This window comes from Magallana gigas, chromosome 2 (genome assembly GCF_963853765.1).
Source record: "Magallana gigas chromosome 2, xbMagGiga1.1, whole genome shotgun sequence".
NCBI classification, from domain to species: Eukaryota; Metazoa; Mollusca; class Bivalvia; order Ostreida; family Ostreidae; genus Magallana; species Magallana gigas.
The window spans coordinates 50716236-50735299 of record NC_088854.1 but is presented as its reverse complement, the minus strand read 5'-3'; the positions used below and the strand labels follow the sequence as shown (position 1 = coordinate 50735299).

General features: G+C 33.3%; 2 protein-coding genes across 56 annotated transcripts in view; one reads left to right on the top strand and one right to left on the bottom strand.

Moving 5' to 3' along the window:
- Nucleotides 1–3456: 3456 nt before the first annotated feature.
- LOC105335702 (uncharacterized) lies at nt 3457–15111 on the top strand. Of its 6 annotated transcripts, XR_010711289.1 has the most exons (13): nt 3457–3742; nt 5179–5248; nt 5347–6126; nt 6213–6293; nt 6417–6509; nt 6817–6981; nt 7297–7818; nt 8090–8455; nt 8574–8618; nt 8916–9096; nt 9803–9856; nt 10636–10653; nt 13225–13301. XR_010711289.1 is itself a non-coding variant. In XM_066077079.1 (12 exons), exons 2-11 carry the CDS (start codon nt 5191–5193, stop codon nt 9810–9812), a joined length of 2301 nt encoding a protein of 766 aa, XP_065933151.1. In that variant the 5' UTR covers nt 3457–3742; nt 5179–5190; the 3' UTR covers nt 9813–9856; nt 10636–10998. The 6 variants fall into 6 exon arrangements, 5 of the variants coding, with proteins under 5 accessions (XP_065933151.1, XP_065933147.1, XP_065933148.1 ...); XM_066077079.1 differs by lacking the exon at nt 13225–13301 and having other exon boundaries at nt 10636–10998; XM_066077075.1 differs by lacking the exons at nt 7297–7818; nt 8090–8455; nt 8574–8618; nt 8916–9096 and adding exons at nt 14104–14171; nt 14261–15111 and having other exon boundaries at nt 3465–3742; nt 13225–13923.
- Nucleotides 15112–15231: 120 nt separating this feature from the next.
- The window catches only part of LOC105323159 (uncharacterized PE-PGRS family protein PE_PGRS46), a 30592-nt gene continuing 26759 nt past the window's right edge, over nt 15232–19064 (bottom strand). For 49 of the 50 annotated variants that reach the window (XM_066077027.1, XM_066077051.1, XM_066077036.1 and 46 more), the window contains 6 exons: nt 18092–18151; nt 17476–17586; nt 16937–16999; nt 16370–16393; nt 15599–15641; nt 15232–15339 (listed from right to left, as the gene is read on the bottom strand). In XM_066077027.1, coding sequence (XP_065933099.1) covers nt 16371–16393; nt 16937–16999; nt 17476–17586; nt 18092–18151 — 257 coding nt within the window. In that variant the 3' untranslated portion in view covers nt 15232–15339; nt 15599–15641; nt 16370. The remainder of the gene's footprint in view (nt 15340–15598; nt 15642–16369; nt 16394–16936; nt 17000–17475; nt 17587–18091; nt 18152–19064) is intronic. The other variant, XM_066077050.1, reaches the window with a different exon arrangement.

Genomic DNA, 19064 nt, shown 5'->3' with positions numbered 1-19064 from the left:
AATAATGTTTCATGAGACTTTTATTCCACCACCAGTAAGCATCCTTATTCACTATTTTCAATTTTGAATCATAAGGCTAGCCTAGTGTTTGTTTTATTAAACATCATGCATCAACAACTGTTCCTCGTTCGAGTCAATTCAAACTAACGAGCATTCGCAACTTTGTGTAGGCCCCCTATGTCAACAAAGACTGATTATTCAAGTCTTCTAATCGGAATTTCCATTTAATCAAGTGAATAAGCTATAAGAAAAATTATCTAGAGCTAAAAAATTATTTTAAGGTTTATTTAAGTGAAACTTTACATTAAAACAGTTAGATTTATATCAGGAATGACGTACTAAATTGTATTGCGCAAGGTCACAATAGCCGCATAACACAACGTTGCATCATCGTTTTTAATCTTTGGAAAAAAAAAACAATTTGGGTCACACAAGGGACTGTCTCAAAAGCTTCATAATATAAATCAAATTGTATGAGATAAATAGAACATCTATAATTGTGTGATTTTATATTTGCTTTATCCAACTCGTTGAAATGGTTATATTCGCTCGGCAAGCCTCGCGAATATATACACCATTTCAACTCGTTGGATAAAGCAAATATAAAATCACACAATATAGATATCCTCTATTTATTTTATCTCCAGTAATTTCGCTAAGTTCATGAAGTATTTGCTGGTAGAAATTTGTGAAAACAATGCACTGTTATGCAGAAAATCATTTAAATCTTACCGTCTTCTGTACCCCGAATCAACAGACCAACCCAATAACGAACCCGATTGTAATAATACAGAAAACTCTGTCGATTAAATTTACAACACAATGCTTGACACTATTTTACAGAACTTATTTTTTTGTTAGAAACAATAAAAGGAATGGTACAAGAAATGCACGATATTATTACTGACTACATACTTTCCTCGTTTATTCAATACACACCGAACCCGATAACGAACCCGAACATTAAAAAATTGGAATATAAAAAAAAAACATGTCAACCAGACGCTACAAAAGTGTAAACTTGATCTGTAGTTTGACATTTTGAAGCTGTTCAGCAAATTTCATATTATTCCCCAACCGCATAAAGAAAAACAGTGTGTAAAACTGAAGTGGGACATACAGACAGACAAACAGACGGCCGGACGGACGGATAGACGGACTGACGGACGCAGAGGAAAGCTATAGACCCCTCCGGTGAAACCGGTAAGGGACGAACAAAAACAGGGCATGCGCACGGGCTTTGTTTCCACAACAAAGAATTGTGAGCCCTGTATCTTGCGTATAACTCTACGAAGGACTCTCAAGTTTTATTTGATCATTAGCAATGCATTCCTAAAGCATTGTAAATGATAAAAACATAAAAATAGAATTTGACCAAAATCGTGACCATTCCCTTTTACGAAAATGTCAGATAAGTATGTAATCGGTGAAACAAACTCTTGTTGCTATCCTGCCTTTGTTGACTACATGTATTTCAGGAAAATGGAACTTTTCTTTGAGTATTACAAGTTTAGCTTTTTAAAAAAAGTTTATCGTCTTTAGAGCGAGCCCTAAACAGACATTAGTTATCAAAGACAATTTTTCTTTATATAAATGTCACCTTCCTCTACATACCATGGCGTGTGGAACATTTTTATGTCATTATGTGTCTTTTAAGCCTGTGTGTCTAAAATTGAGAAATGCGTACCCGAGCTTGTAAGTTGAGATCGACTATAGTAGGGTAAAAGAGATCTTAGGAAGGGGCGCAGACTCGTATTATTTCGATAAAAGTTATACAGCTGCATTTAGCATTTTGTTTAACAAATATTAGTTTTACCTATCTAATATGCAAACAACTTTACCGATATTAGCCATACCGCATCATTATGGGTTTTTTTTTGTTTTGTCTTTTTTTGTCTTTTTTTTTTTTTTACATTTTTGTATTTGAATACTAGAAAATTAATGAATGAAAAGCAAATAATTTCAATAGACATTATAAAATATTGTTTTAAATTAGTTGGACCTGAAAATCAAAGGGTGAATTTCATACACATCAATTTGTATAGCTTTTGTTTTTTTGAAATCTACGAAATTTGTTAAGTCGTACGTGGAAAATTATCTCCATTGCTCCGAACGGTAATGAGGTGATCAAATACGGTCCTGGTTGATCAAATCCAATAAAGCCTGAGGTCCTTATGATAGATTTGATCATCCCTGACTGTATTTGATTATCTCATAATACAGATGAATAGTCATAAAATGTATTGTGTTTTAAATTACCTAATCGATTTGTAGTGTCATCACAGACAAAGAAAGTAGAACATGTAAATATATATCATTGATTTGCTTTGAATATGTTTTATTATGTCAATAAATATGAATATTTGAATTAGGTTGTTGGAGAACATCTGTAAAGACTGAGAAGAGCAACTTATTAGTAAAACAGATAATTACTAATCCAAATTATGAAAACAGACTTATCTATATCTATTGCAATTCTGGTGTCACTATGTGTGAGACCAGCCAGAGATTGCGTAGAAGTGCAGAACTTTGATAAATGTCGTTAATTCATTTAATTGAAGATAAATCTAATTCACCAACTGTAACAAAATATTTCGATTCTTAAGACGAAACAAGTGAGCCAAGTGTCATCTGTCATTGCTTCCCTTCATTGACCGAAATATGTACGGGCTGCACTGGAATATAATTATGCGTGATTTCTATGAGTACAGTATTATAGTAGGGTAAATACTGTCACAAAGTGGCAGGATATCAGATTTCAGGTAATTATTTATTATCTTTAATATTCGTCCTTTAAAAAAGTTGTTTGACTGGATTTGCATTTTGTCTTTTTTTCATTGCTGATTGATTTTTATGCACTAATTTCCACTTCAAGGATGTTCCTCACATAATTCGATTCGTTTAAGGTTTACTTAGGTAAATACCTAAGAGTTAAATGTTATATTCCTTTTAACACCATATTTCTTAGGCATATTTTATCTAGTTTAATGGATAACATATTTTTTAGTCCTACATCCTATTACAAAATAATTGATATATGTTTAAGAATTTTTCTGAAGGAGGGAGGGTGGCACAAAAGAGAACAATTACTCAAACAGGTGTGACAATTAGAAAACTTTATTTTCAGTTTATGCAATTGAAATTCTGATTTAATGTAAATGGTAGATATCAATTAAATAAGCCATAATGTAAATGTGTAGTCATTCATCACGTAAAATATCAGCCTAAAATATCAAACAAAAAAAACCTCTTTCTGTATAAATCATGCATTAGTAATAAATTCATCAGACACAAAAACAACACCTCTAATAAATACATACAGTTATCCAGGAAATGATCGTGTTTGTTTTGTAAGACAATTTGTTTTTTGTTACCGAAACGTGTTATACACCCAGCAATAAATCACTGATTGGGATTGCTAATTGAATGAATAATTAAACGTCATTCGCAAACAAAGTGATTACATTTGCAGCCTGGTCGCCTTTTCCGTCGCTTTCAAGTTTTATGGTTGATGTTGAGCACACAGCTTGTTCATACAAGAGTGTGGCACCTATTTTAGAACCTAGCTACAAGACCTGGACATCTGAGGCCGTACGAGCTGTCATATACGCCGTCAAACTCTCATCAAAGACGTCAAGTGGCCCCGTGTCACTGCTGCCCGGTATCCACTAGCAGACGGCCATTGGTAACCCCAACATTAGGGGCTGTTTACAAGTTTAGAAGGATTTCTTTATAAACCTTGGTGAGTACATTTATAGCCAATTTACATTATAAATATTTACATTTTAAAGAAATGTATTTTCAAAGTAAAATTATTTGTATTTTATTTTGTAAAGAAAATGTCTAGTGGCATTTTTTAACTTCTATGATTTCGAATTACGCAATACATTTTTTTTTTTTTTACAAATCTTAACATTTTTGAAACACATTTTCTATTCAAAGTCATGATGGAATATTTAATGGTATAGAAATAAAAATATTATTTTGTATGCAATTTATTTTTGAAAGTATGTTATACTGTTGATGATCTTGTCTTAAAGGTTTATGCATAACATAAAATTTCTGCAAAGTGCAAACTTTTCTTCGACTCTTCATTTTATACCCAACGCTTTAAAATGCTATCTCTGCCCAAGAAAAAATGGAAACGTGTAAATAAAAATTGATACACTTATTGTATCTCTTTTTCTTAGGTTATGTTTTGAAGAATTCTTTCACACTTTTTACATGTCTTTTTAGACAAGACAGTTATTGAGCTTGTAATTATGTTTTATCCGCTCTCCGTGTGACCTTAGGCGCTGTTTCTTCTAACGAAACTACTGTTTGTGACGCAATAATCTGACTTTGCACCATTTGACAAATGACTTATAGCGAGATATGCGACGTACCATTCATGTCCAGCGTTTGTGATGAGGCAATAAAAAAAAGCGATGTATATGGAGATGTTACAGTCTACCATAAATATAGGAATGTGTGATCTTTTAATACTGGCTGCGCTTTTTTATCGTTTTTTTTAAATTCCTTATTATCTTCTTAAAAGCACATTTTAGAAACTTTCGTAAAAAGTAGATTGATAGAAATCTTCTTACATGTAACTTTGTCACAATAAATGATCACGTTTGCAAGCATAATTCATTCTTGATAATTTCGTTACTGGCAATCTCGCACCGAAACTCTGTAACATTTCACGTTTTCCTGTGCGGATGAATGATTGTGCATGTTTACGCGAGTGTTGGTGACGATGGATGGCACGGCGCTGGTTTTATGACGAGAAATTTCTCTCTGTCCAGCAACGCAGTGCGATTTATTGCAGCATGGCGCTGGCTGCTCTAGCGACGGGGGCGACCGCTCATCGGTTCTCTAGTGGGCGTCAGTTGGAATGTTTGTGGTCTTAGTAGAAGAACAAAAAACCTGTCATCGTATTTGTTCCATCATGGGATAGTGTTCGATAACAGAAAAAAAACATAATTGCAATATATAAACATATATCGATGAATCAGGCACATTCAGATTTATGCTGACCAGAATACAAAACCTACAGATAACTACACCAAATACAGTGAGGTGGTTTTAGACAGGTTGTATACATCATTTTGATAATCACATACAAGTACAACCCCCCAAAAATATGCATTATAGTTTTTCTTTTATCATATACTAAGTTGATTTTTTTCTTTGCAGAAATAAGTCACCATGACAACAATGTTGCAGTGTCTGGTGATACTTCTGTTGTCTGGAATTTCGTTGATAAGTGAGTACATGTACCTTTTTTCAATTTTGAACCTTCGTATTACATCAGATAACAGTGAAGGATATCTAAGATAAACATGTTTCTTTTCATTTGACCAGACGCCCAGAGAACTTTTGGTGGTGCTTTTGATGGAAATGACATGCTAAATGCAAACACTGGGGGTGTAGATGATACACTGCGGGGATTTGATCCAAACATGCGGATTCCAAGGTTCAGAAATCGTCGCCTTGGTGATCTACCACGACCTCTTCAAATGGAGGTCATAAACTCTCTGATAGCAAATGGTGTGAGAGGAAGTCGTGTGGCAAACGGGGTTGTTAATGGAGCTGGTATCAGAACTGGTGGTGTTGATATAAATACAAGAAGATTTGCTGCTAATGGCGCTCAGGGGCGTGGTTTTGGTGTTGACACCTTCACAGCAACCGGGACAAATGGCGGTGGAGTCGGTGCCCGTAGGTTTACTGTTAACAACAGGTTCGGAGATACCCTTTCTTCAACAAGAATTGGAAGAATACCTCCTGCAACCGGCGGCCAAACGATTGATCTGGGAGCAACACGCACCAACGGGAGAATAGGAGGGAGACCCGGGGTCCGTACCACACGTCTGACGGGGGGAATGCCTCGCAGTGGAATCTTGGGAGGACTGGGCAGCAATGTGGACGATCTGTTCCTTGACCCCGTGTCAGGTAGACGAGTGCTTGTGCGGCCCGTTGGTGTCGCAAATAACATAGTAAATCAGAGGACCAATGGAGACGGTGGAATCGGTGGTGGGGTACCCGACATCCCTCCCATGAATGGCTTCAGGGACATGAATGGAGGGAGAAGGTTTCCAACACCAACATTCGCAGGTGGACCACAGGCAAATTTCAGAAGACAACGTAAGATTAAAATTATTTTCAATGTATGTTTTAATTTTTTAACGCATTGAAGCAACTTTTACACGTGATAATTATTTGTTCTGTAGAGCTGCCGATCTTTCCACCCAATGGAATGACAGGACCATCCCGTGTATCAACCATGAATGATGGATTTCCAAATGATAGAGGTACTATCTAACAGTTTTGCAGTTAGATTTAATACATTAATGATACATAACTTTACTTAAATCTCTTCGTTAGGCCTTTCTCTTTCATACATACAATGGTTTTTACGATGACTCTTTTTACAGTCTCTGCGTTTCCTTTCGGTGGAATTCAAAACGATATAAGTAACAATATGGCACCTCAACCTATCGATCTTAGCTCTTTGGAACCTTTTCCAGGTACCACCTCATCGTGTGTGGTGGATAACAAGCAGTAGCGACTAATTATGTCATCTGTATTAATTTTCATAATTCAGAAAAATGTATTGTAGAAATTAACATATGTTATAATCTAGAGAAACTAATCAGAGCATCTTATGGAACACTCTCGAAAACACAGAAGTTGAATGAATTCATCATACAAACACTAGACTAAGTCACGTCATCTTCATGTTTGTTGTCTATCTTACTCACCAGTTAATATTAAATATTTGTCTTTGACTACTAACTATGGTTTAACTTTAACACGTTTTGTCCAACCATCTAGACAATATTGGTGGAAGACCTCCATTCAATTTCCCTCCCCCTGGACCTGACGCCGGACGTCCAATGCTTCCCCCTGGCGGCCCACCCCCGGGATTTGCACTCCCACCAGGAATGGGTCGTGTGACCTTCCCACGTCAACCTCCGATGGATAGGCCCGGAACAGGAGGTTAAATTTAGAGTCTAGTTTTAAACTGGTTTTATTTCTCAATTTTGCTTATTCTATTATTACAGCAATAAGAGATATGATGGCGGTCCATACAATTCTTATTTGATTTTATTATATTTAAAAATTTTGAGATGATGGGTTTAGTTTCATCTATAACGGTTACCATATATTTTTTTTGATTTTAGTTACATAACGGGAAACTGAACCCGCTTGTTTTTCTGCTGTATTCGTTGCTTTTTTTAATTTTTAAGTTTTTATTATTTCTTATAATAATTTTTGAAAACTTGAGTTGAATATTCTGTGATTTCTGATTAGCATCATCTAGAACTCAACAATCTCCCAACGTAAGATCTTTTGGGACCCCTACACTGTCCAACACTGGGAATCAAAATTTTCAACAGCGAAGAACGGTCAGTTCACGTTTATTTGGGACACCTTCTGTCAACACTGTGCCTGAATCTCGCTCTCTACGCAACTTTCAGTCATTTGGAGCAACTTTTCCTAACACTGCGCCAGGTTCGCGCTCTTTAGGCAATTCACAGTCATTTGGGACTTCCTCTCTTAACACTGGCACAAGTTCCCGTTCCCAGCAACAGCAATCCAGAAACTCATCAGTTGACGTTCAAATCGACGACTTTCTAAGCACCTTAGATGCTTTGATTGCTGCAGAGTCCGCCGCTCGAGGCGTACCAAATTCCCAGAATTTTCCACCAACTTCCGGTTTTGTGCCAGCAAATACTGCTTCTTTCAACACCCCTGACACGGCTAGAGGGTTCAACAATGCACCGGCAAGCTCGCCAACACTCAATGATTTTACATTGCCAACATCTTTGCCAGGTTAATGATACATCATTTGTCAAAGTTCGGCTTTAAAAATGCATCACCAGTAAGACTAATAGGGTTGGTAGTGATATAAATTCAGATAATTGATTAAGACCACACATGCAGATGACTAATTAGTAAATCCTTGTTCATCATCATGGTCGATAAAGAGTAAAAAACGTACATACTTACTTAAAAATCTTTTTAGCGTTTTTTATACACAACTTACAATGAATTAGATGAAAATCATTTATTCACTGAAAGTGATAAGATCTTTAATCTCTAGATCCCCAATTCCGAAGAGACAGCCGTCTGTGGAGTTCTACTGCATCAGGCTCTACTGCCAACGCAATGTTGCCGACAAACGGTGCTCATGGTAGCCAAAACTTTGTCTCAGGAACTGGACGTGTTCAGGCAAATACTGGATCGTTGGGTGCCAGAAACACTGCTCTAAATAATAATATTAGAACAAGTTCAAGTTTTGGTTCTTTTGGGGGATCTGCTTTAGCAAGTAACGGGGTTGCTAGTAGCCAAGGAAATACCCTCTCCTCTGCTTCTCAGAACTTCAATGCAGAAATTCCAAAGCAATCACCCCAAGAAATCCGGAGCGGTGCTCTTCAAGCAGTTCATTCTATAGCCAACACTAAAAGAGGTTAATATCACATTTAACGTTCCTATACAATGAATGTTTTTGTCTATTTCACTTCTCTTTTTATCTTTCTTTTTCAACCAAGTCGTCAATTCTTTTTTACACTTTTTAATATAAACAGCAACCACTGAAGGTTTTTTCTTGGACGGACAAGGGCCCACCGAAGGTAGAACACCACTGCTTTGCTTTGCTTTGTATGATTATAATTGTGGCAAATTTTCTCCATAAAACAATTTCGGTTCTTATTTAAGAAGAATACAAATTAAACTTATCTTTTGGCATATTTAAAAAAAGTTAATATATTCTCATTTCCGCAAGACAAATTTGTCATACCATCTGATTTCTCATGTTTCCTGCTTATGTTCTATTTTGCTGGTGACGCAAACGCTTTGGGTATTCTGTATTGTCAAGTAAATTGAGAAAACTGAGCTAGTTTTGAACTGAAGAAAATATCTCTTATCAGGATCAACCGTCATAAGTGGAGATTCTTTCATCGACTGGAGTCATTTTAACAAAGCTCTTCAAGATAACGGATTTGAAACCCACATGCCGTCAAGAACGGATATAAACGGAAATATTGTAATGGTGACGCCCTCCACTACCCCATCCCCACAAACCACGGCCACTCCGGGGAGACAATCACGGCGAGTGAAGCAATCCCATAATGCAGTTCTGCTTCGGTTGTTTGCTCGGGATGTTGCGCTATGCAAACGCTTATAAACCTTGTCGCTTTGCCTTTAATTATTTTTATGGTGCTCGTTTAAGATTTTCCTCTCACATTGCTTCGCTTTTTTCAAGTTTTTTGACAGGTTTTTTTTACACTTGACACTTTTACTGCCAATTGTGTTATTACTCATCTATTTATTTTGTTGGAACAGCACATCGCACTGACATTTTATCATTTTGCCATCACGCAGAATTATAACGTTTACTTAATTTAACACTCAACCTACAGTTTTGAGAATATTGTGTATGACATATCACCAAATTATATAGTGATGTAACATTACATAGTTTGTAACATTGAAACGTGTTTGGTGAATGTATTTCATTGCATGATTTAAAGATTGTCATTTATATCTTCTAAAGTGTGTGTATTTATGTTGCATACTTAAAAGGCAGTTGGAAATTATCATTCGGAATGGTGTATAAAATGAATCATTGTAATATTTGTCATTTTTTTCAGAAACGTGATTAATTCTAAAAGAATATTAAACATAAGATATTTTAACAGAAACATTTTTATTTTGAACAAAATCAATAAGATAAAGAAAATAAACTTCGTGCAAAATATAATTTGATCGTTAAATGTCAATGATTGTTACTTATCAATTTTTTATGTTTTAACAGATTTAGGTAATGCACTCACCTTTGATTCCGTCAACCCAGCATTATTCAATACAGGTAGGAAGACTGTCACGTGATTGAATCTTTCGTGCTTGTCAGAACATTTATCAATATTATTGTTTTTAGCTTTGACAAAAATTAAATTTTTGATCATGATTAAAACAATTATAAAACTATATATGGCAATCACGTATAGATAATCTTTTAATTTTACATAATAAGTCCTAATGTTTAACTATTATGATGAAACGAATATTAATGGTTTTCAACTCTTGCAAAAGTTCAATATAAGTATTGTGCAAAGTGAGATTTCCGTGAAAAAGATAACAGTTTCATAAAAACGAACGTGGGAGATGATAGTGTAGTCATTATAACCAAAAAGCAAATAATTTGACGGGATCATTAGATATCAGTGGAAAAAAAAGAAACAAGATAAACTTTATAATTAAAAAAGTATCCTAACAAGCATTTTATACGTTACTTTTTTTATCCTGTCACAAAATATGACAAGAGGAAAAGTCGGGTATTTGATCAATTTCAAATTCGAAGACATGGATTTGTATGTTTAAAACTGATACAGTGATATCTTTTCTATTGAATGATACATTATATACGACATGAAGTCAATTTTAGAGTTTGCATGCAGCCAATAATATTACTTCTTATAAAAACATTTTTAAGTGGATAAAAATAAATGGCCCTTAACACAAACCCACTGTATTTGAAGGTTGCTGAAAAGCCGTAATAAATGATAAAGAGATGGTAAACATAAGTTTTGATAATGCTTTAGGCTGCAAGATCCCAGATATAATGGCCCCTCCGTTTTTCTATTGCAGGGATGGATTCCACCTCAGGTTAGCGAGTTGAAGAAGAGCCGGTGTTAGCACTAACATAGATTGTGTATCCATAATCTTTATATATCAGTAGAGTCCATCCATTATGCATTAACGGTGCTGTGAGTCAGTATGTGGGAGCTACATACTAACAGCAGGCTTGTTTAGTACAGTAGTACTAAACTGTGGATTTATGTTCACGTGATTACAGTTTCAATGTCAAACGAACGTTTTGTACATTTCAACGCTGATTTCAATGGACATGTTTTGCGTGGGGAATTTTTCGTTCATAATTTTTTTTGATGGAATGATTTGTGCATTGTTTGTATTAACAAACCTATATATAAATAAAGTAATATTTTTTTAGTTTTGTTTTAGTTTTGGTCATATCTACTAATCAGCATGCTCTAGATGAGACTGCGAGCGCACAGTTTATGTACAGAGCTGATAATTTTTTTAAAATCGCTTTCATATTAATTTGAATCTATATCACTTATAAGTTCAAGGAAAATATTATTGCATCTATATCTAGTTGGAATATGGTGGAGGCCAATATCTGATAGGTTCTCTCAGTAGATTTTACAAAGTAGACATTTCTATGGTAAAACGTTTGTTAAATTGTAGCATACAGTGTATAATAAAAGTGTAACAATATTATAAATATCATCATTCCAGACGAGTTTAACAAAAGTTATTTTATTTAAATGTATTATTACAGAAATATTTTTTGAAAAGAACTAAATTAAATTGAAATCATATTCAACTATAAATTAATTTTAATGATGTACTCTGTGAGGACATTTCAAATTTATTATATACGTAACGTCTAGGATCCCAGTTTAAAAAAAAATTAAACAGGTTAAAATGAATAAATTAAAAATTAAACAGGTTAAAATGAATAAATAAAAACAGATATGAGGTTTGCTTTTTAACGTGGTAAAAAACTGATTTCATTTTCATAGAAAAACTATAGTGTGAAAAGATGTGACAATATTGAAAATATTATAAATATATATATAATCTTTATCACTTTATGTGTAAAATACTTGTGAAAATAAAAAGATAAATACATTTTAAAAAGAGGCAAATAAACTTTAAGAAAGCGAGTAAAAAAGAATTGAGAAAATAAAATTAAATAAATCCTCATGTGGATCGATCGTCAAACTTGGTTGATCTATGTCAGGGGTTGTTGGTGCAGTCCTTAGGAAGCTGGGTAGTCAACAATATCAGATATGCATTAAAATTTAAACTATAATTTTTAGAATCATTTATTAAAGTATAATTAAGATATTTTAGCTTTAATATTTGAACATTTTCTGTATTTTTATACAAATATATTTATCTAAATGAGGTAAATATTGCCTAAAATGTCCACGCCCACCCAGTCCTCTTATTGTTGTTGATGTTTTATTTCTGTCCCATACATGAGGTGTTTAAAAAAAAGGCTTTCCACAGTACGTTGCAAATCAATAATCCAAGGTAAAAAATAAAACATTTTGATTGAAGGTCCCAAAGTGTATTTTGTAATATTGGTGTTTCAAAAGAGAAAAAACAGCTAAAGTACTCTCTCAACACTGAAAAATAGTTCATGATACAAAGAAAATCAAACCACAAATAGATTTACAAAGTGAATTTATTAAAGAATAAAAATTAATTAAAAAAAACAACTAAAATATACTAGTATCTTCAAAGATATTACATTCCTAATATATAACAGTTCTTCATCTACTAGAGAAAAAAAGTCGGTTTATTCATTTTAATTTAATATAAAGTAAAGCTAAGAATAGTTCAACTGAATAAAATAACAGGGAAGTTGATTTATGTTTAAAGAGGCTGAATTGTTAACAATTTAACCGTCAGATCTACCTAAAATTTTAAGATATGAATTGTGTTAACTATCAACTATATTTCAGTAAAGAAAAAAATCCATGTAATTATGGTATTTTTCTATATCTTTCTACAGATCTTTTCTTCTAGCGGAGATCTAAAAATAGTAATACCCATCGAACACTTCTAAACACACAAATATCTTGTATTCACGTAAATCAGTAAAGAAAGGGTTTAAAAACATTTCTGTTTCATGTTAGAAAATTATTAAACCAAATAATTGAACATTTTCTATGATTCATGATTCAATAGCTTATAACTTTTTAAAATTTATTTAGAACCATTAAATAAGCAATGAATAATTATTTGGGAATATTATTGATTCTTTCATTAAGGATGAAAATGTGTTTAGTAGTTAAAAAATAATATAATAATGGACACGTAGAATGAAATTTCACTGAATTTAAAAGCCTTAATTAAAATTTTAAGTAGATTAAGTTTCCTTGTCTTGTATAAGAGTCGTAGTTTACTTACAAGGAAATGGAAATCATAATGCAATTTGTCACATCATAATCCAAAACTTTTGACGATTAAATGTAGTCATACAATTAGTTCGACATACGATAAAAGCAATTTAATAAAATCATCTATTTTGATGATAAACATCATTTCAACTCGTGATTTGTTTCCATATAAGAAAATAAAGTAAAATAAATTTAAAAAGTTGTTATTGCACGATAAGATATATTTTTTCCCCTTTTTCAGTCGATACCGATTTTAGGTCAATTGCTCTTCCCCGTGGCACAATAAACCGTGATCCGATCGCACCTTCAGTAAGACGTGGATCCCGGATCAACATTAACCTTCGACCTCTTGGGCCCTCTGGTGGAACAGCGTCTGCTATTGATGACATGTCTCGATCTCGACAATTCAACGTCGATGGTAATGTCGACATCGATATTGGGGTACCAACCTTTAACCGGAGGTTAACAGGGATCGATATACCAGATACCCGGGCAACTATTGACATGACAAGCCGAGTACCAACAACGTCAGGAAGATCAGAAACAGTGAGAACGACAACGAGGATTGACGGAGGCGTCTCTGACGTTACAGGAAGCAGAATAGACCCTATCGATAATACCATAGATGGGGCGGGAATGGCAATCGACGGTTCGTCTGTCAAAACAACCACAATCAAAAGGACTGGATCCAACGGATTAGTTGATTCAAACTCCCAAGGAGTCATTACTCGAACAACTACTACAACTACAAGACGTCTTGCAGAGGCAGGAATAACAGGGGAGTCTGCTGTTTCCATCGAGAAGCAGCTACAAGCCATTGAGCAGCAGTTAGTTGCTGCAGCAGGCGTAGACAGACCTGTGTTTGCCGTCATTCCAATGAATGATCAAGCTAATCAAGCTGATTTCAACGAATTCTTAAGAAATATGACCAATACTAACCGTAAGTATTGTTTGGCTTTACTACTGTTTTTTCTCTTTTTTCAGTGCGTCTTTCATTACATCTCTTTCTTTATACAAAAATATCTTAAATATGAAAAATGAATGGATGGGTGGATAAATAAACAGAGTTTTTCCTTTTGATTGAATATCATTAACGTATATTACGAAAAATTTCTTTCAGAGGTCAATATAATTGATCGAAAATCCGTATCTTCAATAAACACGGACTCAAGAAATAATGGAATAGGCGTGAGTAAACATAGACTTTTTTAAGAAAGAAAAATAATAACATTTCACCAAACTAGATACTCATTTGATTGTAATATGTTATATTTAAGGTTGATGGTAATTCGAGAAGTTCTATAACTGTCGATGGCGGAGGAGTGGCAAGGGACGGTATTTCAAGAGTTTCCGAATCTAGAAGCAGTAGTTCCAGCTTATTTGATAGTACAAATACTGTCACCAGAACCTCCTCAGGAACCGGCCTTGGTGATTCATCACTTGCAGGATCTGGAACTGGAGGGTCAAGAACGATAACAAAGAAAACAACTATACGCAGGATAAGTCCAGCAGGAAGTGATCTAGGCCTTGATGGGTTCGGTACTGACTTTGGTACTAGTTCAAGTACATCTGTAGTTGGTGATATTGGTACCTCTCTGGGTAATGACATTGGTACCTCTTTCACCGGTGATATCGGTACCTCTGTGGGTGGTGATATTGGAACCTCTTTTGGCACAGACGGAACACAAGGTGGTGGCTTTTCGACTACACGAGTAGAAACTTCCGGAGGAATGACCGGGGGATCTGGAATAATTGACTCAAGTATGACAAATACCGGTCTTGTAGACACCAGCTTACCTTCCTCATCAGTATTCGCGACCGATATGCCAGTCATGAACGATGTTGGTTCTCTGCCAGACCCAATGCTTTTGTAAACACACTTAGTAGATAGTTAAGGAAAAGAAATGAGTTTTAAGTTTGAAAGTTTGACCAAGAAAAGAGGCAATCATTGACTGGACTCATTATGTTAAGTACAGTGTAATTTTCAAACTGAAATCAATCTTTTACGTGACTTAGTGCACAATGGTCAAGCATGGTAGACTTTGTATATTACTCATTTTCATTTAAATGTAATTCATCACATTTTATCTTTTATGTTTATGTATTATAAACAAACTAATTAATGGTTGCTCAAGTTCGTTGTATTTTGTAATAAAACATTATTAGAATCAAAACTCTAGGAAAACAGACGACGATTTTCAATTGATACAATTGATCATTACAAAAGAAAAATAATAAAAAACGAATGTTGTATATTCATGAATATATTTTCATATAAATATCATATAAAAAGTATTAAAATATATATGGCATGATGATTACACGGCGTAATATACACATGGCATTGACCTTCCACCTGAAAAGAAGGATTTTTATATCATTTTGTTAGATTTTGTTAAGTTTTACACTACTAGCAACTTTCTCATGCCTTTTTCAATACACAATAATGTTGAAATTAATATTTTTAAAAATGTGCTATAACCATGAATAGATACATTAACCATGGTAAGTCTTAACAAATTATAGAGAGGAATTCTTATATACATTATTTTGAAAATCGTTAATATCAAGATAAGAATGTCAAAAAATGCTAAGCATTAAGATTATAAACTAACCTTTTTCCTGAATTCTATGGTTTATTTTCTATCCAAGGAATAACTGATGAAAGAAAGATATACAAGTACACGTTTAATTTTTTCAAGATGGTAAAACTGTATATTCTGTTAAAACCATTGAGACAACAATATAATGCTAGTACCTTATCGGTTTTAAGCGTCGAAAATTAAATGGTAGGAGCAATTAATAAGTCAGACAAATGAAATTATTATTATATCGTATTTTTCCCAAGCAAATATGATTGGTCAATTGCTGTCACATGGTCGTGCTATAAACTCTGTTATAGAAATTACTATACTTAAAATAGAAAATTTATAGACCTCACTACACTAAACATTGATTTTCATGAGAAAATACTGGTTTGGCACGTGCAACATTGTGACGTCATAATAGCGAAATCAACATCTATACATTATGAACAAAATATTTTACTATTATACGCTTGAAGAAAATGAAGAGAATAGTTTTTGATTTATTATAATCAAACAGTTATAACATTTTGATATCGGTCAATACATGGTTTCATAGACCTGATGAGAGTATATCAACCTCGGACTTCGTCTTCGGTCGATATACTCTCATCAGGTATATAAAACCACGTAGTGACATCATCTAAAAGGCTATAATTGAATTAAAAAACCTATTCTAAGACACGTTTTGATAAAAATGTATTTTCCAAAGCAGTCACCTGAAACACAGAACGCACACTGTAACAAAAACCTATTTTCAAACACATATGTCACTGGACGAAACACACAAACTATATTTACCTTAGATAAAGAGGTTCGCCAGACCTGATATATTAAAGAAAATAAAAATAATAATAATAATGAAGAAATATTTATGAAGGGGATTTAACTGAAAAAAAAGTCCAACTATATAAATTTTTTTATTTGAAAAATTCAACAGAAAAATTTATATATATATAAGTTTTAAAAATAAAGATATTTTATTAATTCTAAACGCAGTTTTCTTTTATAATGAATAATGTATGTTACATATATTGGGGGTTTACATTTGTTTTATTTAACTTGAAAAACTTATTTTGATAAAGATTTGTTAGCAAAGAGTAAGCGTAACTAGGCTTTTTCTCCGGACATTTTTATATCTTATTTCTGACTTGATAAAAAGACACAGTTAGAAGAGAGAAGACTAACAAAAAATAAATTAATAACTTAAAAATGCATTGAAATTTCATCACTCTCTCTCTCTCTCTCTCTCTCTCTCTCTCTCTCTCTCTCTCTCACCAACTATTGCATTATAAATAATACGACACTGCTTGTTTCAGATACTACATGTACATGTATAAGTACCATATCTTTGCTGTATTCACTTACTGGGGAGTTCATTGCCACCGCCTCCTCCTGAGTCTGTGCTTGGTTTTGAGACAGATTCTTCTTCTTTAAAAAGATATATTTTTGAAATATTATAAAATTAGATTAAAAAGCGGTCGATTCTGGGATGACTAAAAGTAATTAAGAATCAGTATATCTTTTAATATTTCAATATTATGTGTATCCACAGTAAAAGTAAAAAAATAATAACTATATGAAATAATTATTGATCAATGAATAGAACTTCCAAATCAAAACGTAGAATTATAAGCGTTTTGAGACCTGCATTACGTGATTATACTTATGAATGCATATGTGTATGTTTTGATATTGAAGAAATTTCACCAAATTTGGAAAAAGCAAATAAATTCCCGGTTACCGACAACAAACATTATTAACGAATTTAACAGAACAACGATACAAACGGAGTTAAACAATCCGAAATATTGTATGTAGTGCCCGTGCAAGTAATCAAAAGTTGTGCAAACAGGAAAAGCTTTTATTTTGAGCCTCAATCAATATGCGTTGCTTGTGCAACTCACTTTTGGCATTGAGCATATTCGATAATACTTTTATCATCGTAGACAAGTTCTGCTCATTTGCATTTGTCATGTCAATAACCGCCATGATTCTTCCTGGTCTACTATCGGCGGCTACAATTCATTTCAAATTATGGTCAGTTTTGTCAGAATAAAATGAAAGGGTGCAAATCGAAATGATAAAGAATGATACATGGATAATATTTGGTTGAAGGTTCGTGTGTCCTCGTAGAAAATTATCACTTATATCAGCAAAAACACCATCAATTCTTATAAATAATACATAAAGTGATCGTATTAAGCCTGTATGATTTTGAAACTGATGACAGTCGGCAATGCTAAGGTAAATGACGAAAGTAAAAATCCTTTAGTTAAAATGAAAAGGTCTAAAAAATATAGGCCTGCCCTGATATAAAAAATGACCAGCATACTTTTAGTTAACTTTTAAGTATCTTTAATGTCTTTTGAACATGATTTTTTCTTTTGATTGATGACTTTAAAAGTTACAAAATTATGTGGAATTCGTATCGTTCTATCATTTAGTTTCCAAAATGCAAATAAATATTGGTTTGAAAACAGTATTCAATGAGGACTTCTATATACTTTACAAAAGACTCACCATTGTTTGAGTTAGCTGGAAACACTAAAGGTGGGGGTGGCTCCGTTGTCATTGAGTTGCCTGTAAAAGCAACGTATTCTCTAAATATCACATTTCTTTCAAGTCATAAAATTCTGTTATTATTATCTATGATATATGTTATATTGAACAATCGTATTTAATTTAAAAGAATATATTCATCATAAATAAATTTTTATCACTTTTTTGTAAAATAACCTGTATAATAAATGACACATCTACCACTGTCATGCACTATACTGAATCATGCAAGTCATGCAGGATAAGTATTAGAGACTGATGTTAATGTGTTGTCAAAGGTGCAAAAAAGAAATACAAAATAGACAATGTTAATATAATCTCAAGCACAAAAAAGAAAAAAATAATAGTTTTCTTGTATATATATATATACATAGTTTATAGTGTGGTGGATTGCTAAAGGAATCTAAAAGACAAAAAGGACCAGTCAGGTGAGGCACTTTTATCTTTTGAATGACACATTTTCACCTGAAGCAAATTAGGTAAGCATAACAAGAATAAACTTCAGTACATAGGTCCTCTTTTGTATGACGTGTCAATCTTACCTTGAAAACCAGTTTGAAATTACCTTTAAACGACTTTAAGGAATAGCTATATAACAATTTGATGGCTACGGAACATGATAAGTAATATTCGCATGAATTTTCTTTCAATTATAAGACTTTTAATCATTTAACAATCAATCGCATATTGCATTTCTGTTAAAAAATATGAAATTAGAAATAAAAATATATTTGTCAGAAAATTTCAAGTTCCAATGAATCTTTTCATAAAATCAACTCATACAATACTCCATCAGATAAAACTATAAATAAAAAAAGGATAAATCCATGCATTTAATTTTGTAATACATTTTTTTAAATTTTCATTAAATATTAACGTTGGTTGAATAATAAATTCTTCTTTATTCTGTAGTGTAATTTGTGTTTAACCATTA

Bases quoted from the DNA above. Each gene is read 5' to 3' on its own strand.
- LOC105335702 (XM_066077075.1), top strand. From the start codon at position 5,191: ATGACAACAATGTTGCAGTGTCTGGTGATACTTCTGTTGTCTGGAATT. The intron at 5,249-5,346 runs GTGAGTACATGT...TCATTTGACCAG, and splicing joins GTCTGGAATTTCGTTGATAA to ACGCCCAGAGAACTTTTGGT. The intron at 6,127-6,212 runs GTAAGATTAAAA...TTTGTTCTGTAG, and splicing joins GGCAAATTTCAGAAGACAAC to AGCTGCCGATCTTTCCACCC.